This window comes from Pomacea canaliculata, linkage group LG2 (genome assembly GCF_003073045.1).
Source record: "Pomacea canaliculata isolate SZHN2017 linkage group LG2, ASM307304v1, whole genome shotgun sequence".
In the NCBI taxonomy this organism is placed as follows: Eukaryota; Metazoa; Mollusca; class Gastropoda; order Architaenioglossa; family Ampullariidae; genus Pomacea; species Pomacea canaliculata.
This window is the reverse complement of record NC_037591.1, coordinates 5112182-5128639: the sequence shown is the minus strand read 5'-3', so window position 1 is coordinate 5128639 and position 16458 is coordinate 5112182. Positions and strand designations below refer to the sequence as shown.

The 16458-nt window shown below is 36.2% G+C and overlaps 1 protein-coding gene across 1 annotated transcript; it reads left to right on the top strand.

Annotated features, from left to right (window-relative positions):
• Window positions 1-1124: 1124 nt before the first annotated feature.
• On the top strand, window positions 1125-15206 carry LOC112557529 (trifunctional purine biosynthetic protein adenosine-3-like). The gene is given in 21 exon segments (XM_025227442.1): window positions 1125-1339; window positions 2633-2788; window positions 3682-3804; window positions 4106-4253; window positions 4744-4903; window positions 4905-4925; window positions 5372-5497; window positions 5785-5872; window positions 6936-7021; window positions 7659-7827; window positions 8137-8353; window positions 8507-8732; window positions 9467-9665; window positions 10288-10536; window positions 10744-10946; window positions 11076-11229; window positions 11540-11650; window positions 11943-12079; window positions 12904-13021; window positions 13715-13854; window positions 14156-15206. Coding segments are annotated over 20 exon segments (3006 nt in total). The 5' UTR covers window positions 1125-1339; window positions 2633-2640; the 3' UTR covers window positions 14339-15206.
• The last annotated feature ends 1252 nt before the right edge of the window (window positions 15207-16458 follow it).

Sequence of the window (16458 nt, the reverse complement as noted above, 5' to 3'; positions counted from 1 at the left end):
TGTACATTTGATGACAACGCCGGGGCTAGGGAGTGGTGAGCAGGGCATAGCGCCTGGTGGGACGGTACTTTGGGCGATGGAGATAATCCGTAGTTTTCACAATCTTTGAAATTCCAAAATCATGTCATTTTTATTCACTAAAATTACAAATATTTCTGTTGTCATTTACAGTATTACAACACTATATGTCATTTATTACCGCGTGATGTTGTGCCGGTTTGGAAAGGCCCACAATATTCTATTTGCCCAAGGCCCCGCTCTTATGCACTATCGCCGGCACTGTTGATGAAAATAAGTTTTGATTTCCGTTCTTTCGGCAGATAACAGCTGCAAGGAAGCTGTTATTTTGACTTACTGCATCTGTTGGTTCCCATCCACCCATCCCCGTCTTCCTCTTCCCCAACTATTTTGAGTCTAAATTAGGTTTGAGCTGTATTCTGAGTAAATGACTGTTTTAGGTACTGTACTTGTTCTCACACGGTTGCGAGATACTTGTAAATATTGTTTTAGTGGATAAGTTTTAAAGGATTGTTTTACCTGATTAGTCAAAAATATACTTGAAATATTTCTTGTTATTTTGTTTGGTTAAATATTTGGCAGGGTGCTGCGGTATGGGAAGGTGATGAGCCCTCGAGCGGGTAAATTTTTATCATTCTTTCTGCTCTTTATCTTTGCTTGTAATGATATTGCTTACTGCTAAAGTCACTTTTAATATTGGAATCATTCAAGTTCTGGATGGTAAATGTTTCATGTTTCATGGTTGCTCGCAGTATAATTCTCTTACCTTTTATGGTAATTTCTTTCTCTGGTAATCATCTTATTTAATTGTGATTCTATAGACACTGTCAGCATGGAGCTTGCCTTCACAAACCCGGACATCTTTCCACGCCACTGTTATATATTTCTTGTCAAGCTGTTTCAGCTAGCCTTTGATTATAGGATAAAGTGCTATATCAATTAATTAACTTATTATCATTGTAGTTGTTGCTCCAAAAATTAAACTCAGCCTCAAGGTCAACTTTCAACCATAGAAATTGTTTACCAGTTTAACTGAGAAAACTTTATCTAAAAACAAGATTTTATTTGTGAGGGGTATATGTAAGCACCCAATGCAGCGTGTTTGTTATCCATTTACTCTTGGAGAGATAATGTCCCTGACTTACTCATCGTTTCAAGGTTAGATAACAAGATAAAATCGGTAAAAACCTCTGTGTACAGAGTAGCGTCCCTTTGTGGAAACAGACGGCCTGCACGTGTTGTTGGGACAATTACGACAGGAGCCACAGCCTTTGACGGTCGACCTTTTTGCCTCTTGGCCTTAACTTACAGTCAAGCTTATGTGAGTAAATTTTGCTGTGATAGCAATACTGGATAAATGCTTTTGCAATTACGCATTTTTAAAAATTGTGATATTGCTAGCCGCCAAGCTTGTAACAGTGTAACTAGCCTATTGTGACATGTTTTTTCCGAAACAGTAACTTATATTCCATGTCTTTGGCGTTTTACTCATTTGCTGAACTTTGATAGATCTCGGAAAAATGTTTTGTGTTGACAGCCTGCGCTAATTCTTATATGTGCACTTTAAATATACTACTATAATTCTTAATATGCACTAAGCAAATATTATTATAGACTTCTCGGTAGTTCAGAAGTTATTCATAATCAAAATTACAGTCATCCAACTTACGAGGAGGGGTTTTGTCGATTCGACCATAGAACGAGTCTATTTGACCACAGCTTTCACTTTTTAGTTGATTCAACCACATCATGATATATGCGATCTTGCACTCGTTTGTATATGTGTGAAAAACACTGATTTATCCTTGTAAAACGCTATATTTTAAGTGTAGCTTCTATTTTCTCACCTGCTTGTATAACTGCAATATCGCCAGCAAATGTGTTTTTGCAGCTAGGTCTTTTCTGTTTGCATAGTAGTGATGGAATAAGGTGTCTGATTTATGGTCAAGACTTTTTGAGTATTGACTAATCTATTCTTGCAGATAAAATAATGGACTGTCTACACTGTAGATTTGTACAATATACTCATAAACATCTTGGACTGTGACATTTTGCTGAACAATAATCAGATTTTCTTCTTTGCCAAACAATCCACATGATTTGTCTTTTAGTGCTGTAATGTGTGTAATTGTCATTGTATATATTTGAATATTTAAAGAGCTTGCTGCCTTTGATAGTTGGGTAAGGCACTTTATAAATAACTATTCTTTTTCTTGTATGTCAAGTGCTGTGAGATCAGCTTTTGTGCTAGGGAAAGTACCATATCAATGTACTATATTCTTCTTTTATACTTTTTCCAGCTTTAATACGTGTACATTATGAGTCATCTTCATATTGAAAGAAAGTCACATTAGTGCTACCACTTGTAATGCCTGTAACCTGTAGAAGAGAGGGCAAACTCAGGCTGTCTTAGAAACTCAGTGCCAAGCCTATGAAAACAACAGCTTAAGTGAACACATTTGGGAACATTGTATTATATGCTAAGGGTTTTGATTTCTTTAAAACTATATTTTGTAAAACATTAAAAAATGCATTATCCAAGTAACATTTTTCTGTTATAGTGTTTCAAAATACAGAATCTAAGGAGAGTTTTGTAATGCCTTTGTTCTTACAGAAATAAGAATGTCCTCTGCTAAAGTGTTACTTATTGGAAGTGGGGGGCGAGAATCTGCTCTAGCCTGGAAACTTGCACAGTCTGCAAATGTTGAGGCAGTGTATGTTGCCCCTGGAAATGCAGGAACTAATGATGGAAGAAAAATGATTAACGTTGGTACGTATTTGATCCAACGCTTGCATAAGATAGCCCTCTTTTGCAATTTCAAATTGGAGCTTAGTGTTAAATTCTGATATGATTTATTAATTTCAAAAGCCTTAAATATCAAGATATCTGATCAATTACATCTGTATAGTTTGTTCATGGGTTTTCTCTTTTTTTCTTTCTTCTGCTGTATATTCTTATCTTATCTAACCTGTTTGTAATTTAGGTGAAAGATGTCCTCATAAACTTATCATTTTTGGTATTTTAGGTACTTTAGACATTGGTAGCTTGGATCAGGCTGAAACAGTGCAACCTTTTCTGTAGATTATTGAAGTTACAGTTAAGCAACAGGTTCTCATATAGACTTTGAAGGTTCACATGTGCAATAATAATAGAATGATCAAGTACATTGACATTTTTAAAATATAGATCTCTGAAGGTGAGAGAAAATGTCGATGCTGATTCTAGGGCACCCTTTGTCTGCTTCGAATTTTCACATCTACAATAGTTACAATATTTTTGTTTGCTGTGTTAAGTAAATTAATGAGAAGTGAAGCTAGGCATTTCAAACACACTGCAGTTGCACACACAGTTTGACGACAATTTATATGATAACAAGAACAGATGTTGTTTTGGTACTGCACACATATAGCAGATAGCCCACATGAAAACTAAAAGGGGCCTACACTTAAAAATTGGGGTAAAGTGACAAGCATGCATACTTCTCCAAATTTGTTCATAGTAAGAAATTAATTTCACTGCCTCTGTTTTGTTTTTCTGAACGTTTGTTTAAAAGGGTCATGATGACACTCAAAATAATTGCTGCCAGCCTAACCAAAATAAATTCCTATGGTATTTATCAGTGACATATTATAGACTAAACTGGTGTTCAATATTTTTTGCAGATTTAAATCTAAAGGACTTTGATTCAGTGTCTAACTGGTGCAAAGAGCATTCAGTATCGTTAGTTGTTGTTGGACCAGAAGACCCACTAGCAGAAGGCATTGCTGATCATCTGTCTAAAAAAGGTTAGGTAGCAGAGGTATTTATGTTCAGAATGGAGCCACCTTTTCATCAGAATTCATAGTATTAATCCTTATAAAAATATGCTGTTTTTGTTGGGATATTATTTACTTTTCTTTCCTTTTAATCATGTGTAATATTGTACCCCATTTTTACTTTTATATATTTTTTTGGAATGGGGAAAAGGAAGGTTGCTAGATTCAGTGAAGGATTCCTAGTTTTTGGCTTGAATAACAAAAGGATATATGCTGTCAAAATGAGTAGTTTGCTAAAGATTGAAGTTAAGCAGAATGATTTCAATTTTAGGTATTGGATGTTTTGGGCCATCTGCTTCCGCAGCAGAGATTGAATCCAGCAAAGACTTTGCCAAACAGTTTATGTTGCGCCATGGAATTCCTACAGCTCGATTCCAATCTTTTACAAATGCAGATGAAGCCTGCCAGCATATCATGAGGTTAGTTTTGGAGTAGAGACATTTTTATCATCAAAATAATCATTTTCTGTGGTAAACACTTTGTATGTTTGTTAAACACATTGACTATCAAAGATCCATTATTGCCCCTTACATCAATTCATGTGGAACCTCACGTCTTCACCTGTCTTCATTTTTATTTTATGAAAGTTATGGTTTGGTTTGTTTGGGTTTTTCCCCATCCTTTTTTTCAACTTAGTGTTTAATGGCCAAGTTGATGAAGAGAATAAGAATTTTGAATAAATATTTTGATGTAAATTATTTAAAGCATGTCATTTCATCTTTTAGTACATACTAGTTTCATTTGTTTCTGTGGAAAACAAAACATTTTTAATGCATCAAATCCTTCAAAGGCTATAAGTTTTCTAGTATTATTCTGGAGCTGATGTCACAGATAAAAAACCTGACCCCTATTTTAGAAGTAAATAATGAATGAATTCCTGATGGATCTTTTGTTGTTGATATTTTCAAGTGCTGACTATGCAGCCCTTGTGGTTAAAGCTAGTGGGCTAGCTGCAGGTAAAGGCGTTGTTGTGGCAACTACACGAGAAGAAGCCTGCCAAGCTGCACGGTCCATGTTGGCTGACAAGATCTTTGGTACTGCAGGGGACACAGTTGTAGTGGAGGAACTCTTTGCAGGGGGAGGAAGTTTCAGTAAGCTGCCTGTTTACTCACTACCATGGCTTCATGCTTACAACGCTTGAAAAGATTCAATGATAATTTAGAACTGAAAAGTATCCCAGACTTAAATGTCTTGAATTGAAACTAGAAGCCAATACAGTATTTAACAGAGTCTCCGTTAATCAGCATATTTTTAACAATTGTGTGAAAACTTGTTTTTAAAGTTCTTTTTTATTTTTATCCCACCTATACTTATGTCTGTTGCTGAGCTGATACAATGTCTACACTGCCTAATCATTGAACTTTGTTTTTAAGTCTGGCGGTGATATACATGTGTCATATAAATTCTGGCTAATTGTAATAACTGATGTTTCTGTTAAACCTCATAATAATGGAAGAAGAATAACTCATTTTGAAAATGTCTCTCAGGCTGCTACTTCGAGACATCTAGCATCCAACATCTAGCTTTTCTTTCATAGATACTTGCATTTACGGATGGTGAATCAGTAGCCATGATGCCACCTGCCCAGGATCATAAACGTCTGGGTGTTGGAGACACTGGCCCCAACACAGGGGGGATGGGTGCTTACTGCCCATACCCCAAGGTATGGCTTAAATATATTGGTTGCTTTTGTGACAAAAATGGCTAACGCTGCAATGTTGAAATATCCACTATAACAGATTTCTGGTTAATGCAATAGAAAAGCAAAGTTAATTAACAACTTCATCCTCATTTGTGTGTTTGTATTTTTTTTAAGTGACTTAATGTTTATGAAGCAAATCTAAGCTTTTTTGTTTTGAAGGGGTTTTTTTTTTTTTAAATTTTAACCTTGGTTGTCTTTTATTATCTTCCAACTACTGCTGTTTCTCATGCATCAGTCTTTGTCTTCAGATTAGTGATGCAGAATTGCAGTTTGTAAAGGACAAAATCCTGCAAAGAACCGTAGATGGTATGAAAAAAGAAGGACGAAAATATATAGGTGAGCAAATAAAAATCACATTGTCAGTTACTGAATCAGAATGCCTCTGGTGGCTATATATAGACCCAAGTCTACCTAGGAAATGGTAGATGCTAAAATCCTCAGTTGTCAATGTGCACAAGGATGTATAGGACAGGAGTTTTTGCATATGCATACTTCTATATTTGTGGTTAGAGAGGAAATTAACTTGATACTATGGTAAAACTTAGTAAAACGTTCTTTTCTGCTGCAAATGGTATGACCCAAAACATTTTTTGAAAAAACATATCACTGTATAAACATCTCAATAACTATTCCAAACATGACTTATGATTGATAGTCTGTTGCAGCTTTTTTAAGTTGTATCTTTATAGGAATAAAGGAATAAACCATTGCCTGACATTGGGTGCTAAACAAGATGGTGATACTTTTAATAATAATAATGTGAACTTACAGCACGCAGGACAGTGAGGTACGTAGGGAACTGAAGATGAGTACAAGAGTAGAACCTAAACCAAAGGATTAGGGATGTGTACATTAGATGATTTAGCATGACTGACAGTATTGCTAGGGAGTTAAAAATAATGATTAAGTATAATACTTGTCTTATGACCTAATATTGGTGGATTTTAGCTCCTGGTACGGAGGTTTTACTATAGTTACTATAGTTCTACCGTTTATATTTGCATCTGTTACCTTGTCTCATGCCAGTTTTGGAAATAATTTTTGTCAAATCTCAGCTTTCCTCTTGTCCCTTCCACCCCAACTTCAGATTTACAATGACTTGTCTACAGGAATATGAGTGCTGCTCTTCTAGTCTGCATCATATACCCTATGACTTGACTGTACTTTCCATACAGCTGTAAAGAATCTTTTCAGTTTTAGAGGGTTATAGCGTTACAGAAGCCTTTTTTATGTGCTCATCATCAGTATTGTTAGAATATTGTTTACTTCCCTTAACATGCTTTGCCCCTGGCATGACTACGCAAGTTGTAGGTTCAAGAATGTGGTGCCCCTTTCTAAAGCATATAGTTGTAACCTTAACTGCCACTATAGAATGCCTGGATGATTTTTTTTCAAACAGGTGTCCTGTATGCAGGAATCATGCTAACAAGAGAAGGGCCAAATGTGCTAGAATTCAACTGCCGGTTTGGTGACCCAGAGACACAGGTCAATTTCTCAGCGTGTCTATTTCATTAAACACTGATAGATTTGCTGTTCTATTAGAGCTAGATTTAAAAAACAAAAATCATTGTATTATTCCTCTGTGTGTGTGGGAGAGAAGTAGTGCCGATGGGTGGGGGGAGATAAAAGAAAAAAAACTGAATGAGCTTAGATGGGAAATGCTAGTTTTTATGTGATGTGTTTCGCCTACTTATCCTTGATGGCTAAATCCATGGGCTCATTATAGAAAGTCAAACAGTTCACCTGCTCATACCACCCCCCACCTTTTTCCCTGTCCCATCTTGATATCATTTGATTAGTCTGCCCTGTCAATATCCTTTTGTTGATTTTAACAAGTTATCTGTTATCTCTGTATTTACTATCTTTTGTACTTCGTTCTTATCATTGACATTATATACAGTTCTGCACATTCACCTAGATTTTGCTGGAAGCTTTAAGTGTATCTTCACATATTAGCATGATTCTGTGCTAAGTAATTTGCACAATTATTATTAAAACTAATGCATAAAACACAGATGCCTTCATTTTATGCTTATCTTTTTTAATTTTTCACAAAAGTTAAGCTGGATATCTTAAAGGATGATTGCATTACTTTTTGATTACATTAATTTTTCTTTTGCAGTCTCTTATGCCATTGCTGTCGTCAGACCTGTATCTGACATGTAAAGCATGCGTAGAGGGACGGCTAAAAGAATTCCTGCCTGAGTTTGATGAGCATCAAACTACACTTGGCGTGGTCCTGGTCAGTGGTGGATACCCAGGTTCTTATAAAAAAGATCTTGAAATAACAGGTGTGTGATTAAAAAAAGTCTTACTTTAAAAAAAAAAAACCTGATATTTTGAATTTCTTCTTTTGATTATCATCATGACATTTCCTTACTTCAGCTCATGGGTGAGTGTACTTGTTTGGCAGTGGTTAAAACAGCCACTTTGTTTATGGGTGATTATTATGGATAAATAATAATATTGGAATTTGTGGGGAAGGCAAGCTCAAAAGACTACAAACTAACCTTGCAAGAAACACAATTGTTGGAAATAAAGTGAGGATGTGTGTGTTTCTTGTTTGCTTTTCACAGCTAAGTTATGATCTTTGCTTGCAGGAATATCAGAAGCTGAGGCACATGGCCTAATTGTGTTTCATGCTGGCACAAAAATGAAAGATAGGAAGATTGTCACAAATGGTGGCCGAGTTCTTGCTGTGGTTGCAGTGGACACTGACTTGTTTACAGCCTCTGAGCGTGCTCAGAAAGGTGCAGCACAGATCCATTTCGATGGGGTCTTTTACAGAACAGACATTGGCTTCAGGGTTCTTCACAGGTATGACCAAAATATTTCATGCATATGTGTGCTCGGTTCTTTTAAATTTTATTTCTAAGTAATGCCATCTTTCCCATTCTAGTGTATGATGAAAAATGTCAAATTTGTTAGGCCTGATAGACTAATTCACTGGTAATGTTTTACCATTTACAGCAGCAAGACACGAAGGGACAGCACTTTTAGTTACATAAGTGCTGGAGTTGACATTGCTGCTGGAAATGAGCTTGTCGAAAACATCAAACCTCTGTCAAAATCAACACATCGCAAAGGTTGCATTTCTGAACTTGGCATGTTTGGGGCCTTGTTTGACATGAAGGCTTTAGGATACCAAGATCCCATCTTAGTGTCAGGAACGGATGGTGTTGGAACAAAACTCAAAGTAAGCCAGCTCGCTTAGTTGAAACATGGCATGAAAGAAACCACAATCTGTACAACTATTTGCCTTCCCCGCTCCCCCAACCCTTATATGTTATTTTTGGCTATGGACACGAAGGTTAAGTGGAACAAGTACTTTCTTTTTTTTTTTTAAGGTAAGCATATTACTAGCAAGGCAGTATTTTCTTGTGTTTTTCAATTTACAAATAAACCACTAAATATTATATACCCTAAATATTATAAGAAGCACAGGCGATTCCTCTTTTTAAAGATTTTAACATGTTGGCTATGGAACAATCTTATTTGATGTAGTTCATATTTTAGCTTCTTGAGCTAAAAATTTTAAAGGAATGTGATATTCTAAATAAGACCCTTTTTTATGTACACCTACCCATTTATATTATTCTTGCTCCTTTTTGCTTTATTGTTAAGGTTGTGTTTATAATATCACATGTGGGGGAGTGGAGTCTCAAAGTTGTAACAGCATAAAATACAACCAACAAACCAGCTTAATGTGGGGCAAGTTGTACTGAAGTGTAGTAACCCCCTTGGATATTTGGTGCAAATACTGAAAGATTATTGTCCTTAAGTATATATGTTGATTTGACTCATGCCTGGTTGTAGTCATTCTGGCTAACTACAAAAAAACAGCAAAAAAAAATTTCTCGGTTACCTGTAAGACAAGTTAAGCCGGTCCTTGCACAAATCTTTTACCTGGTTTCCCTTTTTTTCCTTCAGGTTGCACATGCTGTTGGAAAGCATGATACAATAGGCATTGACTTAGTTGCCATGTGCGTGAATGATATTTTGGCACATGGAGCAGAACCTCTGTTTTTTCTTGACTACTTTGCCACTGGCAAGTTGCACGTAGGGTTGACAACAGATGTTGTTCGTGGCATTACAGAAGGTTGTAAGCAGGCTGGTTGTGCTCTTGTAGGTGAGTGCATTTTATAGATGCTTGACTGTGCATGTGTCCATTTATACAGCCAGGATAAATATAGTGCTAGTGGCTGTATATATCATAATTGTCAAAAACAATGTGCTCCAGTTAAAATGTTTGAAAAGTAATGGTTATTAATGTTAAATGTTCATTTATACATTGATACATTCGGCATAGTAAATGTTAACAAAATAATCATTGTTTATTTATCATGCTTCTCATATTGTTTGCACCAGTAAACTATACTAAATGTATTGATTACAGATATTTGTTGCTTTCTAACCGAGATACATTTTGGGAAATGCAATGCTGGGTGATTTCATTAAACAAACATTGTAGTGTGTACTTCTATAGTTTGTAATTATTATTATGTACTGCACTTAACTGCATGTCTTAAAGTGTAATATGTTTAGAACATCATCACTAAGATGAGTAGTATATTGCACTGCAGTATGAGGTAATAGGAATTTTTCATCCCCATTATTATCATATGGGATCACCATTATAAATTTGGTCTGTTGTTTACTGTGATTTTATTTTGTTGGGCATGATTGTATAAAAGTTACATTTGTTTTCACCTGTACAGTATTGTAAATTTAAAGAAAAAATTTTTTTAAAGGTGGAGAGACAGCAGAAATGCCAGGAATGTATGCTGGTGAAGATTACGACATTGCTGGCTTTGCAGTTGGGGCAGTGGAGCGTAGCAAGATGTTACCAAGAATGCAGGATATTCGTGTTGATGATGTTGTCATTGGTTTGGCCTCAAGTGGCCTTCACAGTAATGGTTATAGTCTGGTTCGGAGACTAATTGAAAAGAAGGAACTGCGATATGACATGCCTTCACCGTTCAAGACTGGCAACACTTTAGGTGAGTTTTGCTTTAAAAGCTGTTTTGGTAATAATACTGTTTGCAACATGCTGATTTGGAAATAAATAGCTGCTTCCGCCACCTCCTTTTGTGTCTTTTTTTAAAAACAAAATTAGTAGTTTCCAAGAGAAGTTAACTAGGAGGATGAGAACAACTCCACAGAAATACAATGTTTAATGCTTGTGAATACATTCTCCATTGTTTTAGGTGTTGATCTTTTGACTCCTACAAAGATATATGTAAACTCCTTATTGCCACTGATGAGAGAAGGAAAGGTGAAAGCCTTTGCACACATCACTGGAGGTGGGCTTCTGGAAAACCTTCCAAGGGTGCTCCCTGAACACTTAGAGATCCGCCTGGATGCCAAGTCTTGGGTCATGCCACCTGTTTTTGGTTGGCTTTCAGAAATAGTGAGTATAAAGATATGTGAGAAAGGGTTTGCATCATCTAAGATTTGGAGTATATCCCTTTCTGCTGAAAATTTGCTGATCTAAGCAACATTTTTAGAGTTAAAAAATCCGGGGTGGTTTATTTTGCAGGGCAATATTAGCGAAAAAGAAATGGCAAGAACTTTCAATTGTGGCATTGGTGCAGTTCTTGTCATCAACAAATCTGATCTTCAACTAGTGTTGGATCGACTTGCTGAAAGTGGTGAAAAAGCCTCTGTCATTGGAGTGGTGGAGCAAAAATCAGGTGGGTTAATTCATGATTTACTTGGACTATGGCAACTAACTTAGCCTTCTTGTTGAAGTGAACATTTCCAAAATCACAAGGAATTACAAATGCTTCTAAAATAGTTAAAAAAGAGTCTTTTGAACATCACAGATATCTTCACAGAAAGTTATGTTTCAAACCTTTTTAATCTGCAATAAAGTTTTATGTTTTAACAAGTGGTGAAAATGAGATGCAGTGCATACTTTGCATTCTTTATCCTGAGGTTGCATGCTTTTTTCTTTCAGTGATGACCTTATTTTAAGCCATTATCATCTTTCATAAATTTTAGGTCTGGATCAAGTGAGAATTAAACATTTGAAGGCTGCACTGGCCCAGTCTTGGAAGAAAGTGCCAGGTGTAACAAGAAAGAAGAGGGTTGCTGTCCTGATATCTGGTACAGGTAAAAACAATGTCCATTCTATAACATATAAAATTATATATTGTGTCCATGCATACCAGAATGAATGCAATTTTTTTTTTAAAAGGACGTCATTGCTGGCATCAGTAACTATTAATTTTGTGTGTGTGTCAGATAAGGACACAGTAAAGCAGGCTGGAGATTAAGATTTCAGACTTTGTTCAGCCTGTCAGAATTTCACTTTATCATACGGTGTGGTTGCCAGTAAACTTCAGCTTGTTATTTTTCTGTTACACTTTTGATTGACTTCAACCATATTGTTTTCATGTCACAGGAACTAATCTTCAAGCTCTAATTGACCATACCAAAAATCCAGCAAATAATAGTGCAGCAGAAATTGTGTTGGTACTTTCCAATAAACCTGATGTTCAGGGCTTATATCGTGCACAGCAGGCAGGCATAAGTACAAAGGTAAGCAAGTAATTTGTTCACTGATGGCAAGTGTACTTTTATTGATGTTAGGGTGGACCTTTGAATGTACAATGCAAGATTTAATAATTGATGTTGCATTACTATTTGCATCAATATCTCTGTCATCATGGTTTGTTTTACTAGAGGGGGATAATGGAGTAAAATCATTGTGGCTAAGAACAAAGTAGAACAAAGAGAAAAAATATCAGGGAAGAAAGTTGGATGCCTGAAAAACAGTGCAAGTGAAATTGAGGATAGCATGCTGTGTTCTGGTGGGACTGGCCAATGGACAGTACTTTTTGTGCTGTGCAGACAGCATGTACTTGATTGCCCAAGGATTAATGCCACTGACTAAACAGTGGTTTGGGTGATATCGACTGTTGAGCAGAGTTCCTATTGTGCTATATGGGGGGGGTCTAGACTGGGACAATTTACTCTATGCGACTTATTAGGAGTGAATCTGTTATATGTTGTATGGTTGGAGTAGATACGCCTGCATGAGCCAGTGTGTGTGTGAGACAGTAATCCTGACAAGGGTATGGTCAAATGACTTTTGGTGTTGAAAAATCCATTACCACAATAAATATACTTACGCATGCAGCTGTGTTTACATGATACAGTTACCAGAACATTTATCCTTTAAAAGTAACTTAAAACAGTAACTGTTGTTTAGAAAAGAAATGTTAAACCTGCAAACAGCATGAGACCTTCTTGGGATTAGAGAACGTGGGCCTTTTTCTACAATTAAGAAAATGTTGGGTTTTTTTTTTTTTCTGGGTATATGTACATGTTAATGATTGGCTGTGTTTGCATGTGAAATTCAGGTAATAAACCACAAAAACTACAAGACGAGAGAGGAGTTTGATGCTGCTCTTCATGAATCTCTGCTGGCTGGCGGAATAGAGATTGTTTGTCTTGCTGGCTTTATGCGTATTTTGACAGGTATGACTGTCCTCTATTGATACTAAATCCATCACCATCTACCCCATTTTATTCTTTTGTTCCTAAATATGTTTTGTGCCATTTTTGGGGAAATAACTTCCTAATCCTTTTCTTTTTTATAATGCAGATAAAGCAGTTTGCATGTGTGTACGCATTAATGTCTTTTCTCAGTGCAAATCTACACAATAGTCCATTGCAACCATATTTTGCAAGAGTACTTCTTTTGTATAGGGACATGTCACAGACTATGTTTGGTCCATGACAGTTTCATAGTACTAGATGCACAGGTCATAGCTTGTGGAGTTTCTTCTTTGGAAATGTTTGAAGGAGACTGAGTGGCAATGTTTGCTACATACATACTGTTGTGAAGCAAACTGAGATAATGTCATCCAAGAAAAGAATGGAAGAGTCTGCTAACGCAAAGGAAAATGATTTTCGAGGGCTGTTCTAGTCTAGAAAAGAAGAACAGCAGACTAAAAAAAAAATGCTGCTAAAGTAATACCAAAGGAGAGTGAAAGCAAACCATCAGATAACAGACCTGTGCAACACCTGATATTCTTGCTACTTGTATAATATTGGTACAAAGGACTCCATCATGCAGAGCAGATTTCATTTTACATGTTCACATTCTGAGTAGTAACAGTAAAAGACAAATGCTTATCTTCATAGTTCTTGCAAAATGTTTATTTGCAGGTGGGTTTGTATCAAAGTGGAAAGGAAAAATGCTGAACATTCACCCCTCACTTTTGCCATCCTTCAAAGGAGCCCATGCACACAAGCTGGTGTTAGAGGCTGGTGTACGCGTAACAGGCTGTACAGTACATTTTGTATCTGTGAGTAAAAGTTTTTTTTTCTTTTAGTAGTCAACAGTTGTTTTAATCTGTATGCTTCTTCTAGAGTACTACCTTGTTGGCCCAAAAATTACATGCAGGAGGTCAATTGATCACAGATAAAAGTGACTGTACAAGTACAAAATAGAGTCATAAGGCTTTAAGCAGTGTTCACTTTAAAAAAGGTTTTTGTTTAAATTGTTTTTTTATGTTTAATTTGTTAATTTTTATTTCTTTTGTCGATTAATACCTTTTTGTATTTATTGATATGAATCATTAAATCCATTAAAATGCTTGACAACAGGAGGAAGTTGATGCAGGTGCAATCATTGTGCAAGAGCCGGTGCCTGTCTATCCTGGTGAGACGGAGGAATCACTTTCAGAGAGAGTCAAGACAGTAGAGCGCAAAGCCTATCCTGCTGCACTTGAGCTTCTGGCAAGTGAACGAATTCAACTGCAAGAGAATGGAAAACTTCTCTGGAAATGATTGCAGAGAGGATGAAAGTGCTTTTTCCAGACTCATAATTGGAGGACTTATTATGTTCCTGAAAATATGTAATTCCAAGTTTTATAAGGTTTTTTTTTTTTTTTTTTTGGTTTTGTTTCTGGTGATGCTGTAAACATTTGCAAGAGAAAGGTAGAAGCTGCAGCATAATGCAACCATAAACAGGCAGGCTTTTGCAAACATGGCAGTTTTCTTGTTTCTCATTTGCTGACATATCCGTTTTGCTTCTAGCGTTTTGATATTTGGTGTACAACTGATTGGATATCAATATTATAAAATATTTGAATCTACATTTTCCATGCCAGGGTTTTTTCCATTAAAATTTTTAAATACTTCGTTGTTCATTATGGAGCAATATTGTTTCACATTTAATAGTAAAATGCTGATATGTGTGCCTTTATGGTTTACATTATTTAAAGATATGACATTTGTGAGACAATGCTGCTTTGGAACAAAAGTGTTGTACTGTTAAAAAAAAAAATGCTCAAGTTCTGTCACGTTAAAGGAGTACCAATGATCAGTTCACTGCAACGTCTTGCTTAGGGAGTATCAAACTAGGTTAATCTTTTGTGTAATAGTTGAAGAATTCGGCCACATACTATTTTTTATGGGAAAAACAATGAAGTAATGTTTATGATGGATTATAGATATATCAAGACATTCTAGCAACGTAAGACAAAAGATACTTTTTCAGATGATGTTGCTGATATTGAATGAATGTGTAAAAGTGGAAGAATGTTTAATTGCAACCAGTTGACCTGAAGAATGACCTTTAAAAATAAAATGTAATCAGGTTTTACAACATGAAAGTATCCTGTAGTGTATAAATTTGTCTACATGTATTGTTGAATCTTGCGTTATCTTTTTAATGTGTGCAGTTTGGATGCATGAGAAACAATGATTTAGTATTTTATGTGTGTGTGTATATATATATAAAATTGAATTCAGGCACATCCAGAGATGAAAGCCAAAAAACAGTACATAGATGAGAGAGGTTTTGATTTGTTAGATGATATGAAGTATTTTTTAAATACTTTTAAAGCAAATCACAGGATATTGTCACTATGTTGCTTACCTAGGGGGTGCAGTTTCAGCCCAGTCCCTAAAGATTACCTGAGGTAAAGTAATAAAGCAATAAAATCCAAGGGGTCGATTTATTGTTTTATAATGAAGGGGAAAAAAACTATAAAAAGGCCTTCTTGCCCGCTCATGACAAAAGCCTTTTTTTCTGTTCCTTTGAGATGTGCAGACTGCTACAGCTCACCCTTTAATAACATGCAAAAAGCATGTCACCAGGGTTGATTTTGGAGGGAAAATGCTTCAACCTCGCGGTGATTTATCAGTGGCAAATGTCAAATATGGAAAACCCTGCTCAGCTACCTGTTCAAATGGGTTATCATATTCCGCCATGTAGTAACTACCTAAGTGAATGCAGCTGTTTAAAAGATCTTGTGGCATGCACTCTTTCCCCCCCCCCCCCCCCCCTTGCTACGCCTGTTCTCATTTTTGTGTTTTTGGTGACAAACACAATGAAACTAAAATAATTTCTGAACGAATTAAATGTTTAGAAATTTGTTACTTTGAACTTTTTACACTACCACAAAAAACGCATTAAATATTGATATACGATATCCCTTTGTGGTGGGTCACATCTTGCGGGGAGTATATTGTAGCATCCACAATGCAAGGACAGTTGACGGGCACGTGAAGGTAAGTGGCCGACTTTCGGTCTTTGTTGCCGTGCACCAGAGCGCGAGAAAAAAAAAAAAGCTCAACCCGTCTGCACTAGAACACAGTCTTGTATTTTGTAATCGGTTAGTCACTTCATTTCACTGTCAACAGAAGTCTCTTTTACCTGTATATTTACTTTTTGTAACTGGACAATTACACAAAAACAATATTATTAAATCTTTGCTGACAAGAAAGACTGGATCAAGGCTAAACATTATCAACTTGCCTCCCGCCCCGCCCCAAATCACTTTAAATCCACATCTTCGCTGTATTCTGATTTTGAATATTTTACTCATGCTGAGAACTGTCCACTGTTCAGCCTACTGTTTTTTAAAAGATGAATAATAGCAATAAGCGTGTACAGAAACACG